This window comes from Dermochelys coriacea, chromosome 3 (assembly GCF_009764565.3).
Source record: "Dermochelys coriacea isolate rDerCor1 chromosome 3, rDerCor1.pri.v4, whole genome shotgun sequence".
Lineage (NCBI taxonomy): Eukaryota > Metazoa > Chordata > Testudines > Dermochelyidae > Dermochelys > Dermochelys coriacea.
In genome coordinates, this window is record NC_050070.1 from 148,217,164 (window position 1) to 148,231,373 (window position 14,210).

The following is a 14,210-nucleotide window of genomic DNA, read 5'->3' on the forward strand; positions in this document are numbered from 1 at the left end:
TCTGTAGTAGTCAGTTCACTGACTGCTTTAGTCTGGCAAATGGTTGCAAAATGTTCATATTGTGTGCACTTACGACATCCTGTGCCTTCAGCTAGACACACATCTCTTGCGTTATAAAAATTTCCACATCTTGTGCATTTAGTCTGAATGGCTTTATAGTTAGTTTGGCACTTTTTGCTCATTGCCTTAAGGGTTTTATGATAATTACTTGTAGTAATCACATTGTGTCTCTTTACAGCTTCTAAGCTGGTTTCTGTTTTTTTTAAGATATTCCTGCCTTATGTTTTGGTGCTTCACTAGCTCACTCTGCTTTGTTTTCTAGGTAACTGTGTGTAGGGTTAAATCAGTCTTTAATTGTAGCTGCTATGAGAGGTTTTTGTCTGTAAGCCCAGTACCTGATCTATTGCTGATATTTTCATGTTTTACAGTCCCCCAATCAGTTCCCTGGAAGAGTTTAGTAGCAACCTGAAACCTTGCAAAGCACTGCTTCCACTCTGTCTGCTCTAAAGGTTTGTCAAAACTGAAGCTCTCAGGGGGCATCGAAGATTGGCATGCTGATGCGATTGATCCCAGAACCTTGGTTGCTTCCCTTCCTGCCTCTGTTTGCCATCTTTCTTCCTGTTTTCCTTCTGTTTCTGTTCTCCTCCACTGCCAGTTTGGTTATTTTACTTCTGACACCATGTCCTGTACTCCTTGTACATGACAGGTTGCAAGGCTGCTAGCTACTAGGTGAGGCTCCTGTACCAGATATCAACTGGCTACACGGCTTCCATCATAAGAGAGAGAGAGAGAGACCAGATGAGTTCTCTTTAAGATACTTTACTGCACTACCAGCTACGGCTGTGACCAGCTCAGGTAAGAAACGTTACACAGGCTGCCAGCTAGTAGCTGCGCCGCGTTCCCGTTTTGGCAACCCGCTGCAGACTCCATTCAGCACCTGGCGCGGGGGTGGGGGAGGGGGGGGGGGGACACGACCTAGCCAACTCATAGGCTGGGATTCCCCACTTCCGCCCCGCCCAGCACGAACCGTGTGAGAGGCGGGGACAATAAAGCGGGCCCAGGTAGCCTCCCCGTCAGAGGGACAGACGCCCCTAGCTGGGACATCCGCCGCAGAGGTGGCGGATGACCCGTCCCCGTCGCACTTCGGCCACAGGGCTCCGGGAGCGGGCATGGCGGAGGCTGCCGCGAGGGGGAACTGCCGGTCGGGGGCGGAGCCTCCCCAGAAACAGGGCGGTGACGCACGCCCGGCCCCTCCCCCCTTCTTCCTTAGCCGTTGGCAACGGCGCTGTTGCTTTTTTCCTCTTTCCCCTCAGGGCTCTCACCCAGGCTGTCAGTTCCGTATCCGGCGTGGGACGCGTCACTTCCTGCTCGCGCCGGCGCTCTCTCTTTCCCCCTCTCCCCGGACCCGGATGGTGACTGGTGGCGGCCGCTGGGACTGTCACTGAGCGGTTCCCCGGGCCTGTTGTCCTGAGCGGTGGCAGCAGCCGGGAAGATGGCTGCTGCGGGAGCCTCATGCTCCTCGGCGGCGGCCGCTGGCCCTGGGTCGGTCTCCGCTGCGCCGGGCCCCTGCGAGTGGCTGCTGCTGCGGGACGGCTGCCTGCGCTGCGACGCCGACGGGCTCTGTAGCCTCTGCTACCACCCGGCTCTCAACGCCATCCTGGCCGTGACCGCCCGCGGCGCCATCAAAGTCATCGACGGTACCTCGGGGGCCACGCTGCAGGCCTCGGCGCTCAACGGCAAGTCCCGGCCTGGCCCGGGGGGAGGCGACGGCGGAGCCGGCCCGGGCTCCGGCCCGTGGGGTAGGGGCTCCGGGAGAGCCAGGCCTTGCTCGGAAGAGTCTGGGGCGGGAGGTGGCCTTGGAACAGCTGGCGCTGGGCTGGGGAGTCGGGCCCGGTGGCAGGTGGGCAGGGCGCTGTGATGGGCCGGCTGCCGGCATCTTTTTTTTTTCCCCCCTGGTTGCTCCGCCGCCCGGCTGAGGGGCGGGTGCGATGCGGCGCCTGTTTCGGTTGGTTCCTAGGGCCCCGGTTCTCCTGTGCCTGGGGGTAACCCGGGGCTGGGGCTGGGGCTGGGAGACGCCTCCTCAGGACCGGTCCTGGCCTTGCTCCCGTATCTGAAGAGACGGGGGATCCCCGCCGAGACTCGCCGCTGCCCGGTTAAAAACCGGTGGGAACGGGGGTAAGGGGGTTGCGCGTGGGCGGGCAGGCGGGGGTGGGCTCCGCTCGGTATTTTCGGTCTCTTGGGGCTCTCCTGAGCTTTCCTGCCTCCGTTGATCAAACCTGATAAATCGTTGCTTTCCTCCGAGGCTTATGGGCAGGGGCAGCGCCGTGGCCAGCACTAACACTTTCTTGTTCTTGAAAAATAAAATACAGACCGATAACTGGTGAGATGCCAGTGGAGCATCTGTATTAGACTTATTAAAGGAATAAAGCTAAACACTTCCGAAACAAAGTGGATTATGTGATGGAGTGGCCTTGATTTTGTTTTTATATTAATTTAGTTGCTGCTTTGTAAGTAATAGTAGTGCACAGTTATTAGTACCAATCTGCTAGAGTGTATAGGGCTTTACTTTAATCTTTATTGATGAAGATGCCAGTTACTGTGTGGTGCTAATGGAGTCTTGATCTAAACTTTATAAATCCAGATATTAAGTTTTGATATAGATCATGTTGGTTGAAATTTATTTTAGGTCGAGAAGTAATGTTTGATTTCTGTTCCAAATCAACGTTAATATCAAATGTTTTTTTAGGTTCAAAAACCCTTTTGAGGTTTTCCTGAGGGCTTCTGTGCTCCTTGATTCTCATTGGTGACGACAATAATGTTTTTCCGTTAATGTTAAAAAGCTCTTGCTATTCACTGCATTTGTGGGCATAAGAGTTCAACACTTTCTGTAATAATAATTATCCACTTTTTCTTCTGTCCTGATTAGGAAATTGATCTAATCCTTATACGTGGAACTTATTTTCCAAATATCAGTTTCCCAGATCATGAATTATATTTCAAACCCCAGTAGAATAGAATATTCTGACAGGATTTCATAGTTTGGGGACATAATCTTTAATATACAAAAATCTAATTCTGCTTTCACTGTTAATTTTAAAATTATGTAGCTAGACTTTATTAAGAGGACTTTCATTGGTAGTGATCACCAAAATCTCAAAAGAAGGAAGCATTGTTGGCAATATACAGAATTTAGCTTAGTAAAATCAGGGCCTGTACTGATTTCCCACAAATTTTGCCAGTTAGGCTTGGGTAATAAATACTTGCTCATTGAATATTAGCAATTAAATTATGAGATTTAACTTCGCAAGTGAGCAAAGGTTAGAAATCTATACACGCTTTTCTTTCATACATTAGAATATATAATTCCTAAATGATGATGGTCTCAATTCTGAAGTCTCTCATTTACTAAGTATCAAAGCTTCATCTATGATGATCTATCAGTGGCAACACAATTGCAAAGTTTCCGCTGAGTGCTTAGTTTGGCCTGGAGAACCTTTTGTTCTTTTTTGAATAATTGTCAACATGTATTCCATTTCTGGTGTGCATATGTCTGAGATCAGATTCTTTTTGGATAACAGTGCCCATTGGGATTGCACCTATTCCTTCGATGTCCTTGTGCCACCTCACCTGGGGGTATAAAGGATAGAGCGGACCCAACTGGCTTTAGTTCCTTCTTGCTTCCTATAACAGAGATGGAACCTCTGCAGTGTCCCCTTACTATGTGCACTGTGAAATCTCGTTAGGCTAGATAGTGGTAAATGTTTTTTGCTCTGTTTGTATAGCACCTTGCATGGTGTGATCTTAGTCTATTACTAGGGTCCATAGGTGCTATGGTAATATAAATTAACAATATTTGTTGTTTACAACAAAAAGCTTTGACAAAAGTTTAACAAAAAGCTCTTAGAAGAGAGATCCCCTAAATCTATTATATCAGGACCTCAGCCATAGTGGCTGAAACAAAATCCTTGGGATTTAAAACTTGCCCCTTTTGTGGGGCTACTATCCCACGCAGTGCTGGGCACTCTAGGTGCGTCCTTTGCCTTGCAAAGGGACCCATCCCTGAAAGGTACTGGATATATCCCTTTCTCCAAGAGGGGACCACAAAGCAAGGAGTGCCCCTTTTCAGAGCCTGAGGCAAAAGATTCTGCCAAGCCTGAACAGTCACTTTTGACTGGTGCTCCTGTGAATTAGAGCTCTACTACCAACTACCAGGTTTGCTTTTCAGGAGATTGAACCCCTTGACTACTGATAGTGACAGAGCTTACCCCCGCCCTCTGTTGTCATCAAAGAAGTGTAGGAGGGTATGGTGGTTCCAGCATGAGTGTAGGCATAGGTCACCCTCTCTGGTATCTAGTAGAATGAGACACAAGATCCATCATGTCTCCGTCTCTGCTTATTCTCCTCTTCTGAAAGGCAGTTCGCTGCCCAGAGCAGGTCCTTTTGATGCATCAGCACTGGCTGGTTACCAAGCACGCACACTTGCACCAGAAACTGCGGTCTTCATTTCCCCTGGTACTAGTGCTCTTGGTATTGATAACCTCTGTGCCTATGATGCTGATCTCCTGCACAGACTTTTTCAGTACCCAAGGTGTTCTCAATACTGAGGGATCTCTGTGACCACACAACCAGAGCCCCCATTGCTCTCCTCATCTGCTGTTCTAACCTGTCCTTTTTAGAAGTGCTATTGCCTTGGTCTCAGTGAGCGATCCTGTTCATATTGTGGGTAAGATTTGAGAATGCCCTTTGACAACAGACAGGATAGCTCTCCCCACTCCCCTGGAAGAAATATTTTCATTTTCTTCTTCTCCTTGTGAACATATCACGGAGCTGTCTGCTGCCCCTCACTCTCCCTATTGTTAGCTGTTTTGGTCTGGAAGAGAATCCAGAGATTGCCCTATTGGCCGTATTGAATTTAGTATGCAACCTGTTAGGAAAACTTCCTCCACCACCCTTCACTTGCCTCCGCATAAGACACCATACGTCTGTTTCTGAGGGTCATTCGGTACAGTCTTTCAGTCTGCATCAGCGGGAGCATGATGATGAGCAAGAACACTAGCAGGAGATGGAAGGTCAATTGATCTTCCATCTCATGAGGCATGATGGATGCTTTGGAGATTTTGGTGGAAATACTGCAAGAAAAATCGCACAAATTACAAATTTTGCTCTTCTCCATGCCTATTAGTGAGGGATTGTTGGAACTGGCCAAGCATCTCTGGGGCCAGACAATGCTGGCATTTGGATCTGCTGAACCTGTCAACACAGTCTTTGATCACATTACTTGTTCTACCGGATCTTTTTTTAGCAAAATAGAGATCAGATATTGCACCCAGTTTCAGTATTATGTCTGACAGACTGGATGCTGGCTGGTTAACTGCCGTTGAAATAAATTGTTTTGCTGAAGTCCAGAATATTTTTAGCATGTAGCAGAAAAACCTCTACTGACTGACTTGTGCGGCAGAATAGAAGAGGTTTTCTATTTGAGCAGCAAAGCATCATCTGTCTTCTTTGGAACCCCTATTTCTGCTATTCAGGATTATCTGCTATTGTAAAACCTTTCGGACTCTCCATCAGCTCTGTAAGCGTAAGCTTGCGTGTAGTATCTTCACATCATTCTCCAAGTCAGTCCTACTATATTTTCTCATGCTACTCTTGAATGAGACCCTCAAGGAATCAACCATGTTTCCCTCCGTCTGGGATCCTTTTCTTTTTTGGGGCCTCAAAACGGTGTTAAGTGACCTAGTGGGACCTAATTTTGAGCCCCCAGTCTTCATAGACAGGTGAGTAAAAAGAACGTTGTTTTAGTGGTCAGAACATCAGCTTAGCGGGTAGGGGGCATTATGGCTGGTCCACTCTACGTGATATAAAGATAAGGTGACTTTTAGGCCTCCCCCACATTTCCTGACTAAAATTGTTCACAATTTTCATTTGAATCAGTTGATTAACCTCCCAGTTTTCTTTCCAAGCCCCACTCAAATCAGAGGGAAAGCCAAACTGCATATCCTGGATGAGACAAGGCCCTCCAGAAGTTTCCCAAGGCTGTTTTTAGCCTTTGCAGATAGGGTAAAGGTTGTCCAAATGGGTATCTAACTATAGATCCTGTTACGAGAGAGCTATCTTGCATTCACATTTGCTGCTTAGAGCCCATTCCACTTGGGCTCAGGAAGTTTCTGTGGCTTCTCTAAGGGTCATCTCTATTCCAGAAATTAGCAAGGCAGTGCTAAATGGTCATCAGTCCACACTTTACCTAGCACTATTCCTTAGTTGAGGCTTGAAGAACAAATGCTCACTTAAATAGAGCTGTCCTGCAATCCTTGTTTTAAATAGTACTCCTAGCACGCACTTTCTGACTCGGGTCACTGCTTGCTAGTCACCAGAAGTGGAATCCACGTGGACAATCATACCAAGAAGGAAAAACAGTTACTTATCTTCCAGGGATTGTGGATCGTTGAGATGTGTTGTCCATATGGAATCCCGAACATGCCATCCTTCCTTGCTTCAATGGAATCCCATAGCAACAGGATTTTGTACACTCAAAGAAACTGAGGGACAGTTGTTCCTGCTCTGTCCTTTATGCCGTTGGGGGTTGTGTGTGAGCCGAGAGGATGTCCAGGGCACAGATGTGATTCTAATCGACGCTGCTAGCTGGAAAGAGAGCTAGATCTTGCATGCCTGGGGGTATGTCTGCATCAAAAGTGGAATCCATATGGACAACCATCTCAAAGAACCACAGTTATTGCAAGGTAAATTATTATTCTTTATGGCTGACATGGATGATGCACAAGAAGGAATAGAACTTTGCTTGCCTAACTTACATGTGTTTAGTTGGAAGTTAAAAAAAAATTAAATGAAATGAAAAGGACTTTATTTATATGTAACTGATGAAATAAACTTACAACTCCATTATGCCACTGTTAAAGTAGTTACTTTTAGGACTATGTAACTGGAATTAAATTAAACCACGACAGTCAACATATTATAATATTTTTGTACAGAGAACTACCTTAACTTGATACAAAATGTAGCAAATAAATGATGTACTTCTGATTTGCCTTCCATTCTGAAGGATTCAAAACCACTCTCAAAACTCTGAGTTCATTTATCCTCTAGTTAAACACTGTCATGCTTCTAAATGAAGGTAGCTATTCTGTGCTCTCAACTTAAACTAGGGGAAAAATGGGTAAATTTCCCCAGTTACAGCCACTCTAGAGAATTTAGGTAGGTCCAAAACAAGTTACTGAAACGTGTATCTGGCTGTTACGCGATGTTTAACACCTCTTACTTTTGTTAAAAGCACTTCTACAGAGGTAGCTGTAGCTGCGACACTGGTAAAAAACAATGTGTAACTTTGGCAAGGGATAGTGTCTAAGCAACAAAATGGTGCTTGACTCTGAGTTTTCATGGGAGGGAAAAGTATCTAATTCGCATGGTTTTGGAGACCAACCTTGCTTATGTGAACAAAGTGTAAATCAAAAATGTTTTTCTGGCCTTACCTACACTAGAGACATTTGGTATCTTCCCCTAAATTTAATGACCGTAGTCCCTCTAAAATGCCTATAACACTCCTTATGTCCGCTCATACTTCTAGTGTTGCACATGCATTACAACCATTGTTTGGATTAGATTTATTTCAAGTAAGGCTAACCATCATGTGCACCTTAGTCTCTAATATGGGTCAAGACTGCTGGTGTAATAGCCCCAATAGCTCACTTGCAAGCTATACCTACAGTGAACAAGATCTTCTGGTGCCACATCTTTCACCACTTGTGTTGCAACCTTAACTTGGTGACATGTCTTGACATAAACCATCATGTTGTCAGCTGATCTCAAGCTGATGTTTGACTCATGGTTCGATTTGGGCAGAGGAAAAGATCCAGGGCCAGTTGAACTGGAGCATATGCAAAACTCAGGTATGTGAGTAAGCATATTTGGGAGTGCCAAGCCATGCCTTGACAAGATAAGGACTTAATGGGATATTTTCAAAATCACTTAAGGATTTAGTTGCATAAGCCCCATTGAATATCAGTGGAACTTGTGCACCTAAGTGCCTTTAGGTACTTTTTGAAGATCCCACTAAAGATTCTATGCAAAAAGGCAAAGAAAAACCATGGGTCTGGTTTCAGGTGTAAAACTTAATCATTAAGGGATTGGACCAAATCCTGTGCACTTGCTGCTCTGCATGACATGGAGGCTGCTTGTGACGTAACTGGTGGGGGTGAAGAGAGGATGGCTAAGGGGTGGTGATAAAAGGAAAGCAGCACCTCCGTCTGCTAGGTGGATCATGGGGTTTACAAGAGGCAAATGAGAGATGCCCAATCTGTTGCTTGGACTTCAGGATCCCTTTAGGATAGATATTAGGGCTGTTGATTTGATCGCAGTTAACTCGTGCGATTAACTCAAATTAATTGTGATTAATCGCAGTTCTAATTGCACTGTTAAATAATAGAATACCAATTGAAATTTATTAAATATTTTGATGTCTTTCTACATTTTTCAAATATATTGATTTCAGTTACAATACAGAATACAAAGTGTGCAGTGCTCATCTTATAATTTTATTACGAATATTTGCACTGTAAAAATGTTTTTCAATTCACCTCATACAATACTGTAATGCAGTCTCTTTATCGTGAAAGTGCAATTTATAAATGTAGAATTTTTTTTTTTAATTTTTTAACATAACCAAGGTGGATTTGATTTAAATCACTAGTCAGGAAGATTCGATTAATCATGGATTTCTACATAAAAGTGCATTCTTGTTGGTTGGTATAACCTTAATATATATTCTTCACAACTCCGAGATGTAGGTTTCATTTTTAGAAGGTACACACTACATATTTTTAAAGTGATTTATTTTGAAAACTTTTCAGACTAGTTTTACAGCTATATCAGAAAATGAATGATTGTTTGGTTATTTCATTTACCAAAGGTAACTGAAGCAGATGTTTATGAAGTCGTTGGGAGGTGAACTATCTCTAGTTCAACAGGTTAATCATTACTATTTGGAGGATTTTCTTGCCATGCTGTATTAGGAGAAGTACATCACCAGACAGACATTTAAATTTGTTTTGTTTAACTAAAACAACAACGTTGTGTATTTTGGTTTTTTTTTTCTTCAATAGCAAACATATAATTTAATAAAACAAGCATATGAATTTTTAATTAAACATTCAAGTTTTTTAAAATCAGGTTTGTTTTTGTTTAAATTGTTTTAACTAAAATTGAAATATTAAAAAAACAAAAATTAAATAGACTATGTCAGTCAGGTCAATATGAGAAACTTAAAATATTGGCTTATGCAGCTAACTTGGTCGTCTTCACCTTCATTTTCCTGTGTGTTTTGTAATCTGGAAAAGAAACAAGCTTTCCTGCTTTTTCAGGTTCCAAACGATTTCTCAATTTGGAATGAATTAGTCCAAAGGAAGAAAATATTCTTTCTATACCAGCAGAAGAAGCTACTGCTGTTAAAAGTGAGATTATCACTTCAACAGTCTCTGAATCCAAGTGCTTAAGTGACTTTCACTGGTGTGACTTTCTTTCAAACATATTATTTCTTTAATGGTTCTTATTCCCAAATCGGGTTTCTCTTACAGCCTGCCACCATTATAGGTTTTCTCTTATAGTGAGAGAATGGTATTGTAGATCTCAAATCAATGAAGGCTACACTCAGACCTTAAGACTTCTGGAATATGCTGCTCAAACAGTTTCACTTTTGTTTCTACTGCCTGATCCTCCCTTCTCACATTTATCTCAGACTTCTTCTCCTTGTCCAGCTCTATTCCGCCCCCAACAATCTTTTATTCATTGAACTTTTTGAAACTTCGCACTTTTAGAGAGAGAGAGGTAAGGGATGGACTCTGTGTACACAAATCTGCAGAGGGACAATAGGGTTGAGGTCTGTTTCTCACCTCTTATTTTATTTTATTTAAAAACATTTTTGCTGTTAACAAGCATGTTATCTCTGGAGACACAAATCCACAGTTTGAGAACTGCAAAACTAAGCTTCTCTGATGGTATCTTCTAGACGGAGCACTGAGTCCCATTGGGTAGATAGAATGATTAACCTAAATAATCTATACAGAAACCCCTGGAACCCCATAAGATTGGGTCCCTAATCCATGAACTATTGGAACTCATTTACAAAACTTTTTTTAAACATTACATGAATATATTGTCTCAAACTATAGAATTAGAATTTATAATCCCTAATCTATGATAGGTTTTTTTTTCTTCAAAGCATTTTATAAAAAAAATCAGATTTAAATAAAAAAAAATCCACTATGGTTATAAAAAAAAAAAAACCCCAAATTTATTTTTATCCACCCTGTATGTAACTATACTCAAAAACAAAACAGTTCAAAACTTTAGAACCCACTCAGTCCTACTTCTTATTCAGCCAATCATTAAGACAAACAAGTTTGTTTACATTTATGGGAGATAATGCTGCTGACAACTTATTTATAATGCCACCTGAAAGTGAGAACAGGCGTTCTCATGCAATTTTTGTAGCCAGCATTGCAAGGTATTTACGTGCCAGATATGCTAAACATTCGTATGCCCCTTTATGCTTCAGCCACCGTTTCAGAGGACCTGCTTCCATACTGATGACGTGTGTTTAAAAAAAAAAAAATGTGTTAACTAAATTTTGTGACTGAACTCCTGAATAGTATGTTTCCTGTTCTGTTTTTACCCGCATTCTGCCATCTATTTCATGTTATAGCAGTCTCGGATGATGGCCCAGCACATCTTTGTTTTAAGAAGACTTTCACTGCAGATTTGACAAAATGCAAAGAAGGTACCATTGTGAGATGTCTAAAGATAGCTATAGCACTTGACCCAAGGTTGAAGAATCTGAAGTACCTTCCAAAATCTGAGAGGGATGAGGTGTGGATCATGCTTTCAGAAGTCTTAAAAGAGCAACAGTCTGATGTGGAAACTACAGAACCCGAACTACCAAAAAAGAGAATCAACTTTCTGTTGGTGGCGTCTGATTCAGATGATGAAAGTGAACATGCGTTGGTCTGCACTGCTTTGGATTGTTGTTGAGCAGAACCCCCTCGTTAGCATGGACGCATGTCTTCTAGAAGGGTGGTTGAAGCATGAAAGGAAATATGAATCTTTAACGCATCTGGCACATAAATATCTTGCAGTGCTGGCTACAACAGTACCATGTGAACACCTGTTCTCACTTTAGGTAACATTGTAAACAAGAAGTGGGCAGCATTATCTCCTGCAAATGTAAACAAACTTTTGTCTCACTGAACAAGAAGTAGGACTGAGTGGACTTGTAGGCTGTAAAGTTTTACATGGTTTGAGTGCAGGTTTTTTGTACATAATTTTACATTTGTAAATTCTCTTTTCATGATAAAGAACTAGAACTACAGTATTTGTATGAGGTGAACTGAAAAATACTATTTCCTTTGTTTCTTTATAGCACAAATATTTGTAATAAATACAAAGTGAGCACTGTAAACTTTGTATTCTGTGTTGTAATTGAAATTAATATATTTGAAAATATAGAAAACATCCAAAAATATTTAAACTGTTTTCTTATTGTTTAACAGTGTGATTTAATAGTGCTTAATTTTTTAATTGCTTGACAGCCCGAATAGATATCCATTATCCTAACTAGCAGAGGAGATGGCAGCCTGTCCATTTTAGCAAGAGGAGGAAGGAGTGTGTGTAAGGGATCCTTTGCAGTAGGTCTTCAGCTCTTTATTGTGAAACATAATGTACAGATTTGTGGGTAGAGAGTTTTGCAGGTTCTTACAAATATCACAGTTAGCATTTGTAAAAGGCTGGATATAGCTTCATATGAGGGCAGAATTGTCCACTACTTCCTCTACTCTGCCAGCACTTGTTCCACTAGTGGCATCTGCAAAGCCCATTGCCTGGTCAGTCTCCCTAATAACAGCCGGGACTTTTCATTCCCTTAGGTTCATGAGACACTGCTGCCAGTCAAGCTGTAAGTGCTCAGCATGGCATATGCAGCAGCTGTCTGAGTATGATTTGGGTGGGATCCAAAATTGTGACCAAATGAGTGGCCCAGAATGGGATGTGGTTCCATCTATGGCTCTTGGTTTGGGCAGCCCAGCTGTATGATCTCTGGCACACTTGCTTTCTTAATCATATACACCATACTATGACCTGGAAACCTACACCACAACAGTGCACTCTCTGGGCTTCCTGATCCCAAATTGGGTGTCTCTGTTGAGGGGAACACTCAGTTTCGTGGTTTGGTATTGCAGTGTCAGCTAGCTTCCCTTAGAGGTACTGAAAAGCCTCCTTTCTCATCCTGAAGTTCTGGACCTAGTACTGCTTATCGTAGATCCCTAGCACAGCTTAGTTCCTTAGTCTTTCATTGCTCTGTTCCCTAAAACGGGGGCAGTCTCCCAGTAATGTCTCTTAAATTTGAAGCTCCCCACTCTTACTTGGCAGTTGGAAGGGGAAGGAATGTTTTGTTTCTATTCTCCAGCTTCTTGGCAGCTTCAAGAGGCAGGCTCTCTGCATTTTAACCCTTCTTTTCTTCATAGATCTGGGGCTTTCTCCCCTGTGAATAACTCCATTGACATGCACAACTTTATGAACACTAGTCAGTGGAATAGCTGAAACTTGTGGGCTTCTAGCATAAAGCAACTACCGTAGGTTAAAGGGTATTTTGAAGCAAGCAACTATGTTTTGCCTGTTTTCACCATGCCTTCCTGTTCTGAAAGGGGAGTTGTGCCAATGATTTGAAAAGATTTCTAGCATTTTGTAACGTTACTTTGCAGTTCCAAATTTTAAAGGCTTAATAACTTCTATATCTGAAGTTATGGGCATTGTTTTGGTACTTACCATGCACTAGATCAGTGGTCCCCAAACTGTGGGGTGTGCCCCTCTGGGGGGGTGTGGAGCAGCGTTTGCGGGGGCATGCGGCAGGGCCCAAGCTAGCCCTCATGGGGGGTGGGCAGGGGAGAGAGTGCCACCCTGCCCCCAAGCCCAGCTGCAGTCCCAGCCAGACCCCAGCTCTGACTCCAGGCCAGCTCTGCCTCTAACCCAGCTTCTCCCCCATCCCCATTTCTTCCCCCAGCTTTGTCTTCAGTCCAAGCTCCTCTGCTCAGCCAATTATGGAGTGGGGGGCATGGACAGATTCCGTTACTGGTAAGAAGGAGCACAATGGGAAAAGTTTGGGCACCACTGCACTAGATCTTGGCAAAGAGTATTCACTATTAAGATTCCTGTGTTTCCTTGGCGTGAACAGAAGTATTAAACTTGTGTAATTTTTGAAAACCCCTCAGTTTTTAGGGTACTCTCTCAAGCTCTTTTTGTTAAAATAACTTCAGGTTTTTGCCACAGGCTCCACCCTGGACTCTGACTTGACCTACCAATTTTCAAGCTGGTTTGACTCGTTTTGGGATGTTGAACAGGGTGCAAAATTCAGCTAGAAACACAAGTGCAATTTCAAAGAGGATCTCACTTCTCTATAATGACGACAAGAGCATTAGATAACATTTTTAAAAAGTGGAATGGTTATAAACTGTCCTGTAAGTGAGAGGGTTTGTAAAAAAACAAAAACAAACTTCCCTTATGAACAGATTACTCCTTAATTACTCTATTTGGGGTTTTTGGACCTTCCTCTGATGCACTGGTACTGGCCACTATGGGTGACAGAATACTCTATTAGATGGATCACTGTTTTGATCCAATATGGAAATTCCTATATTGACACTCCAATTTTACAAGTGAAGCAGCATATTTTAGTCAGGAAGGAAAGTGAATGTGGCAGAGAGCTGCTTACCGAACAACAAAAATAAAAATACCGAAATCACTTTTTACTGTCTAACCTGGATGTTGATTGAAGTAGGAGTCTTAGGGGGGGCGGGAGGGATGAGTTGATCTCTAAGGGGACAGAATTGCATGATGAATCTACATGCTATTTGCTCGCAGATGCTTGCCACAGGCAAAAAGTTTGCTCTTGGTCATCATCTTAAGTCAGATGTTAGCCATAAGCAGGGATGACCCTCCTCTGTACAGAAGGGATTCAACCACAGACAACGAAATCTGCCCCTCAGTTTGGACACTGCTCCTCTTTTCAGTATGCTTTACTTCTCATATGGAAGGCACTGAGCGTTTTCCATCCTTTGACTGCTGGAGTGGGTTTTGCTTTCCCCTCTGCTGCATATATGCTACAATACTTTCTCCTGTCATCCCCAATTTACTGTTGATTTGGGAAT

General features: G+C 42.9%; 1 protein-coding gene across 1 annotated transcript in view; it reads left to right on the forward strand.

The window, feature by feature from the left end:
- Positions 1 to 1,394: 1,394 nt before the first annotated feature.
- The window catches only part of BIRC6 (baculoviral IAP repeat containing 6), a 342,876-nt gene continuing 330,060 nt past the window's right edge, over positions 1,395 to 14,210 (forward strand). The window contains 3 exon segments of the mRNA XM_038394017.2: positions 1,395 to 1,426; positions 1,428 to 1,478; positions 1,480 to 1,736. Of these exon segments, the coding sequence (XP_038249945.2) occupies positions 1,410 to 1,426; positions 1,428 to 1,478; positions 1,480 to 1,736 (325 nt within the window). The 5' untranslated portion in view covers positions 1,395 to 1,409.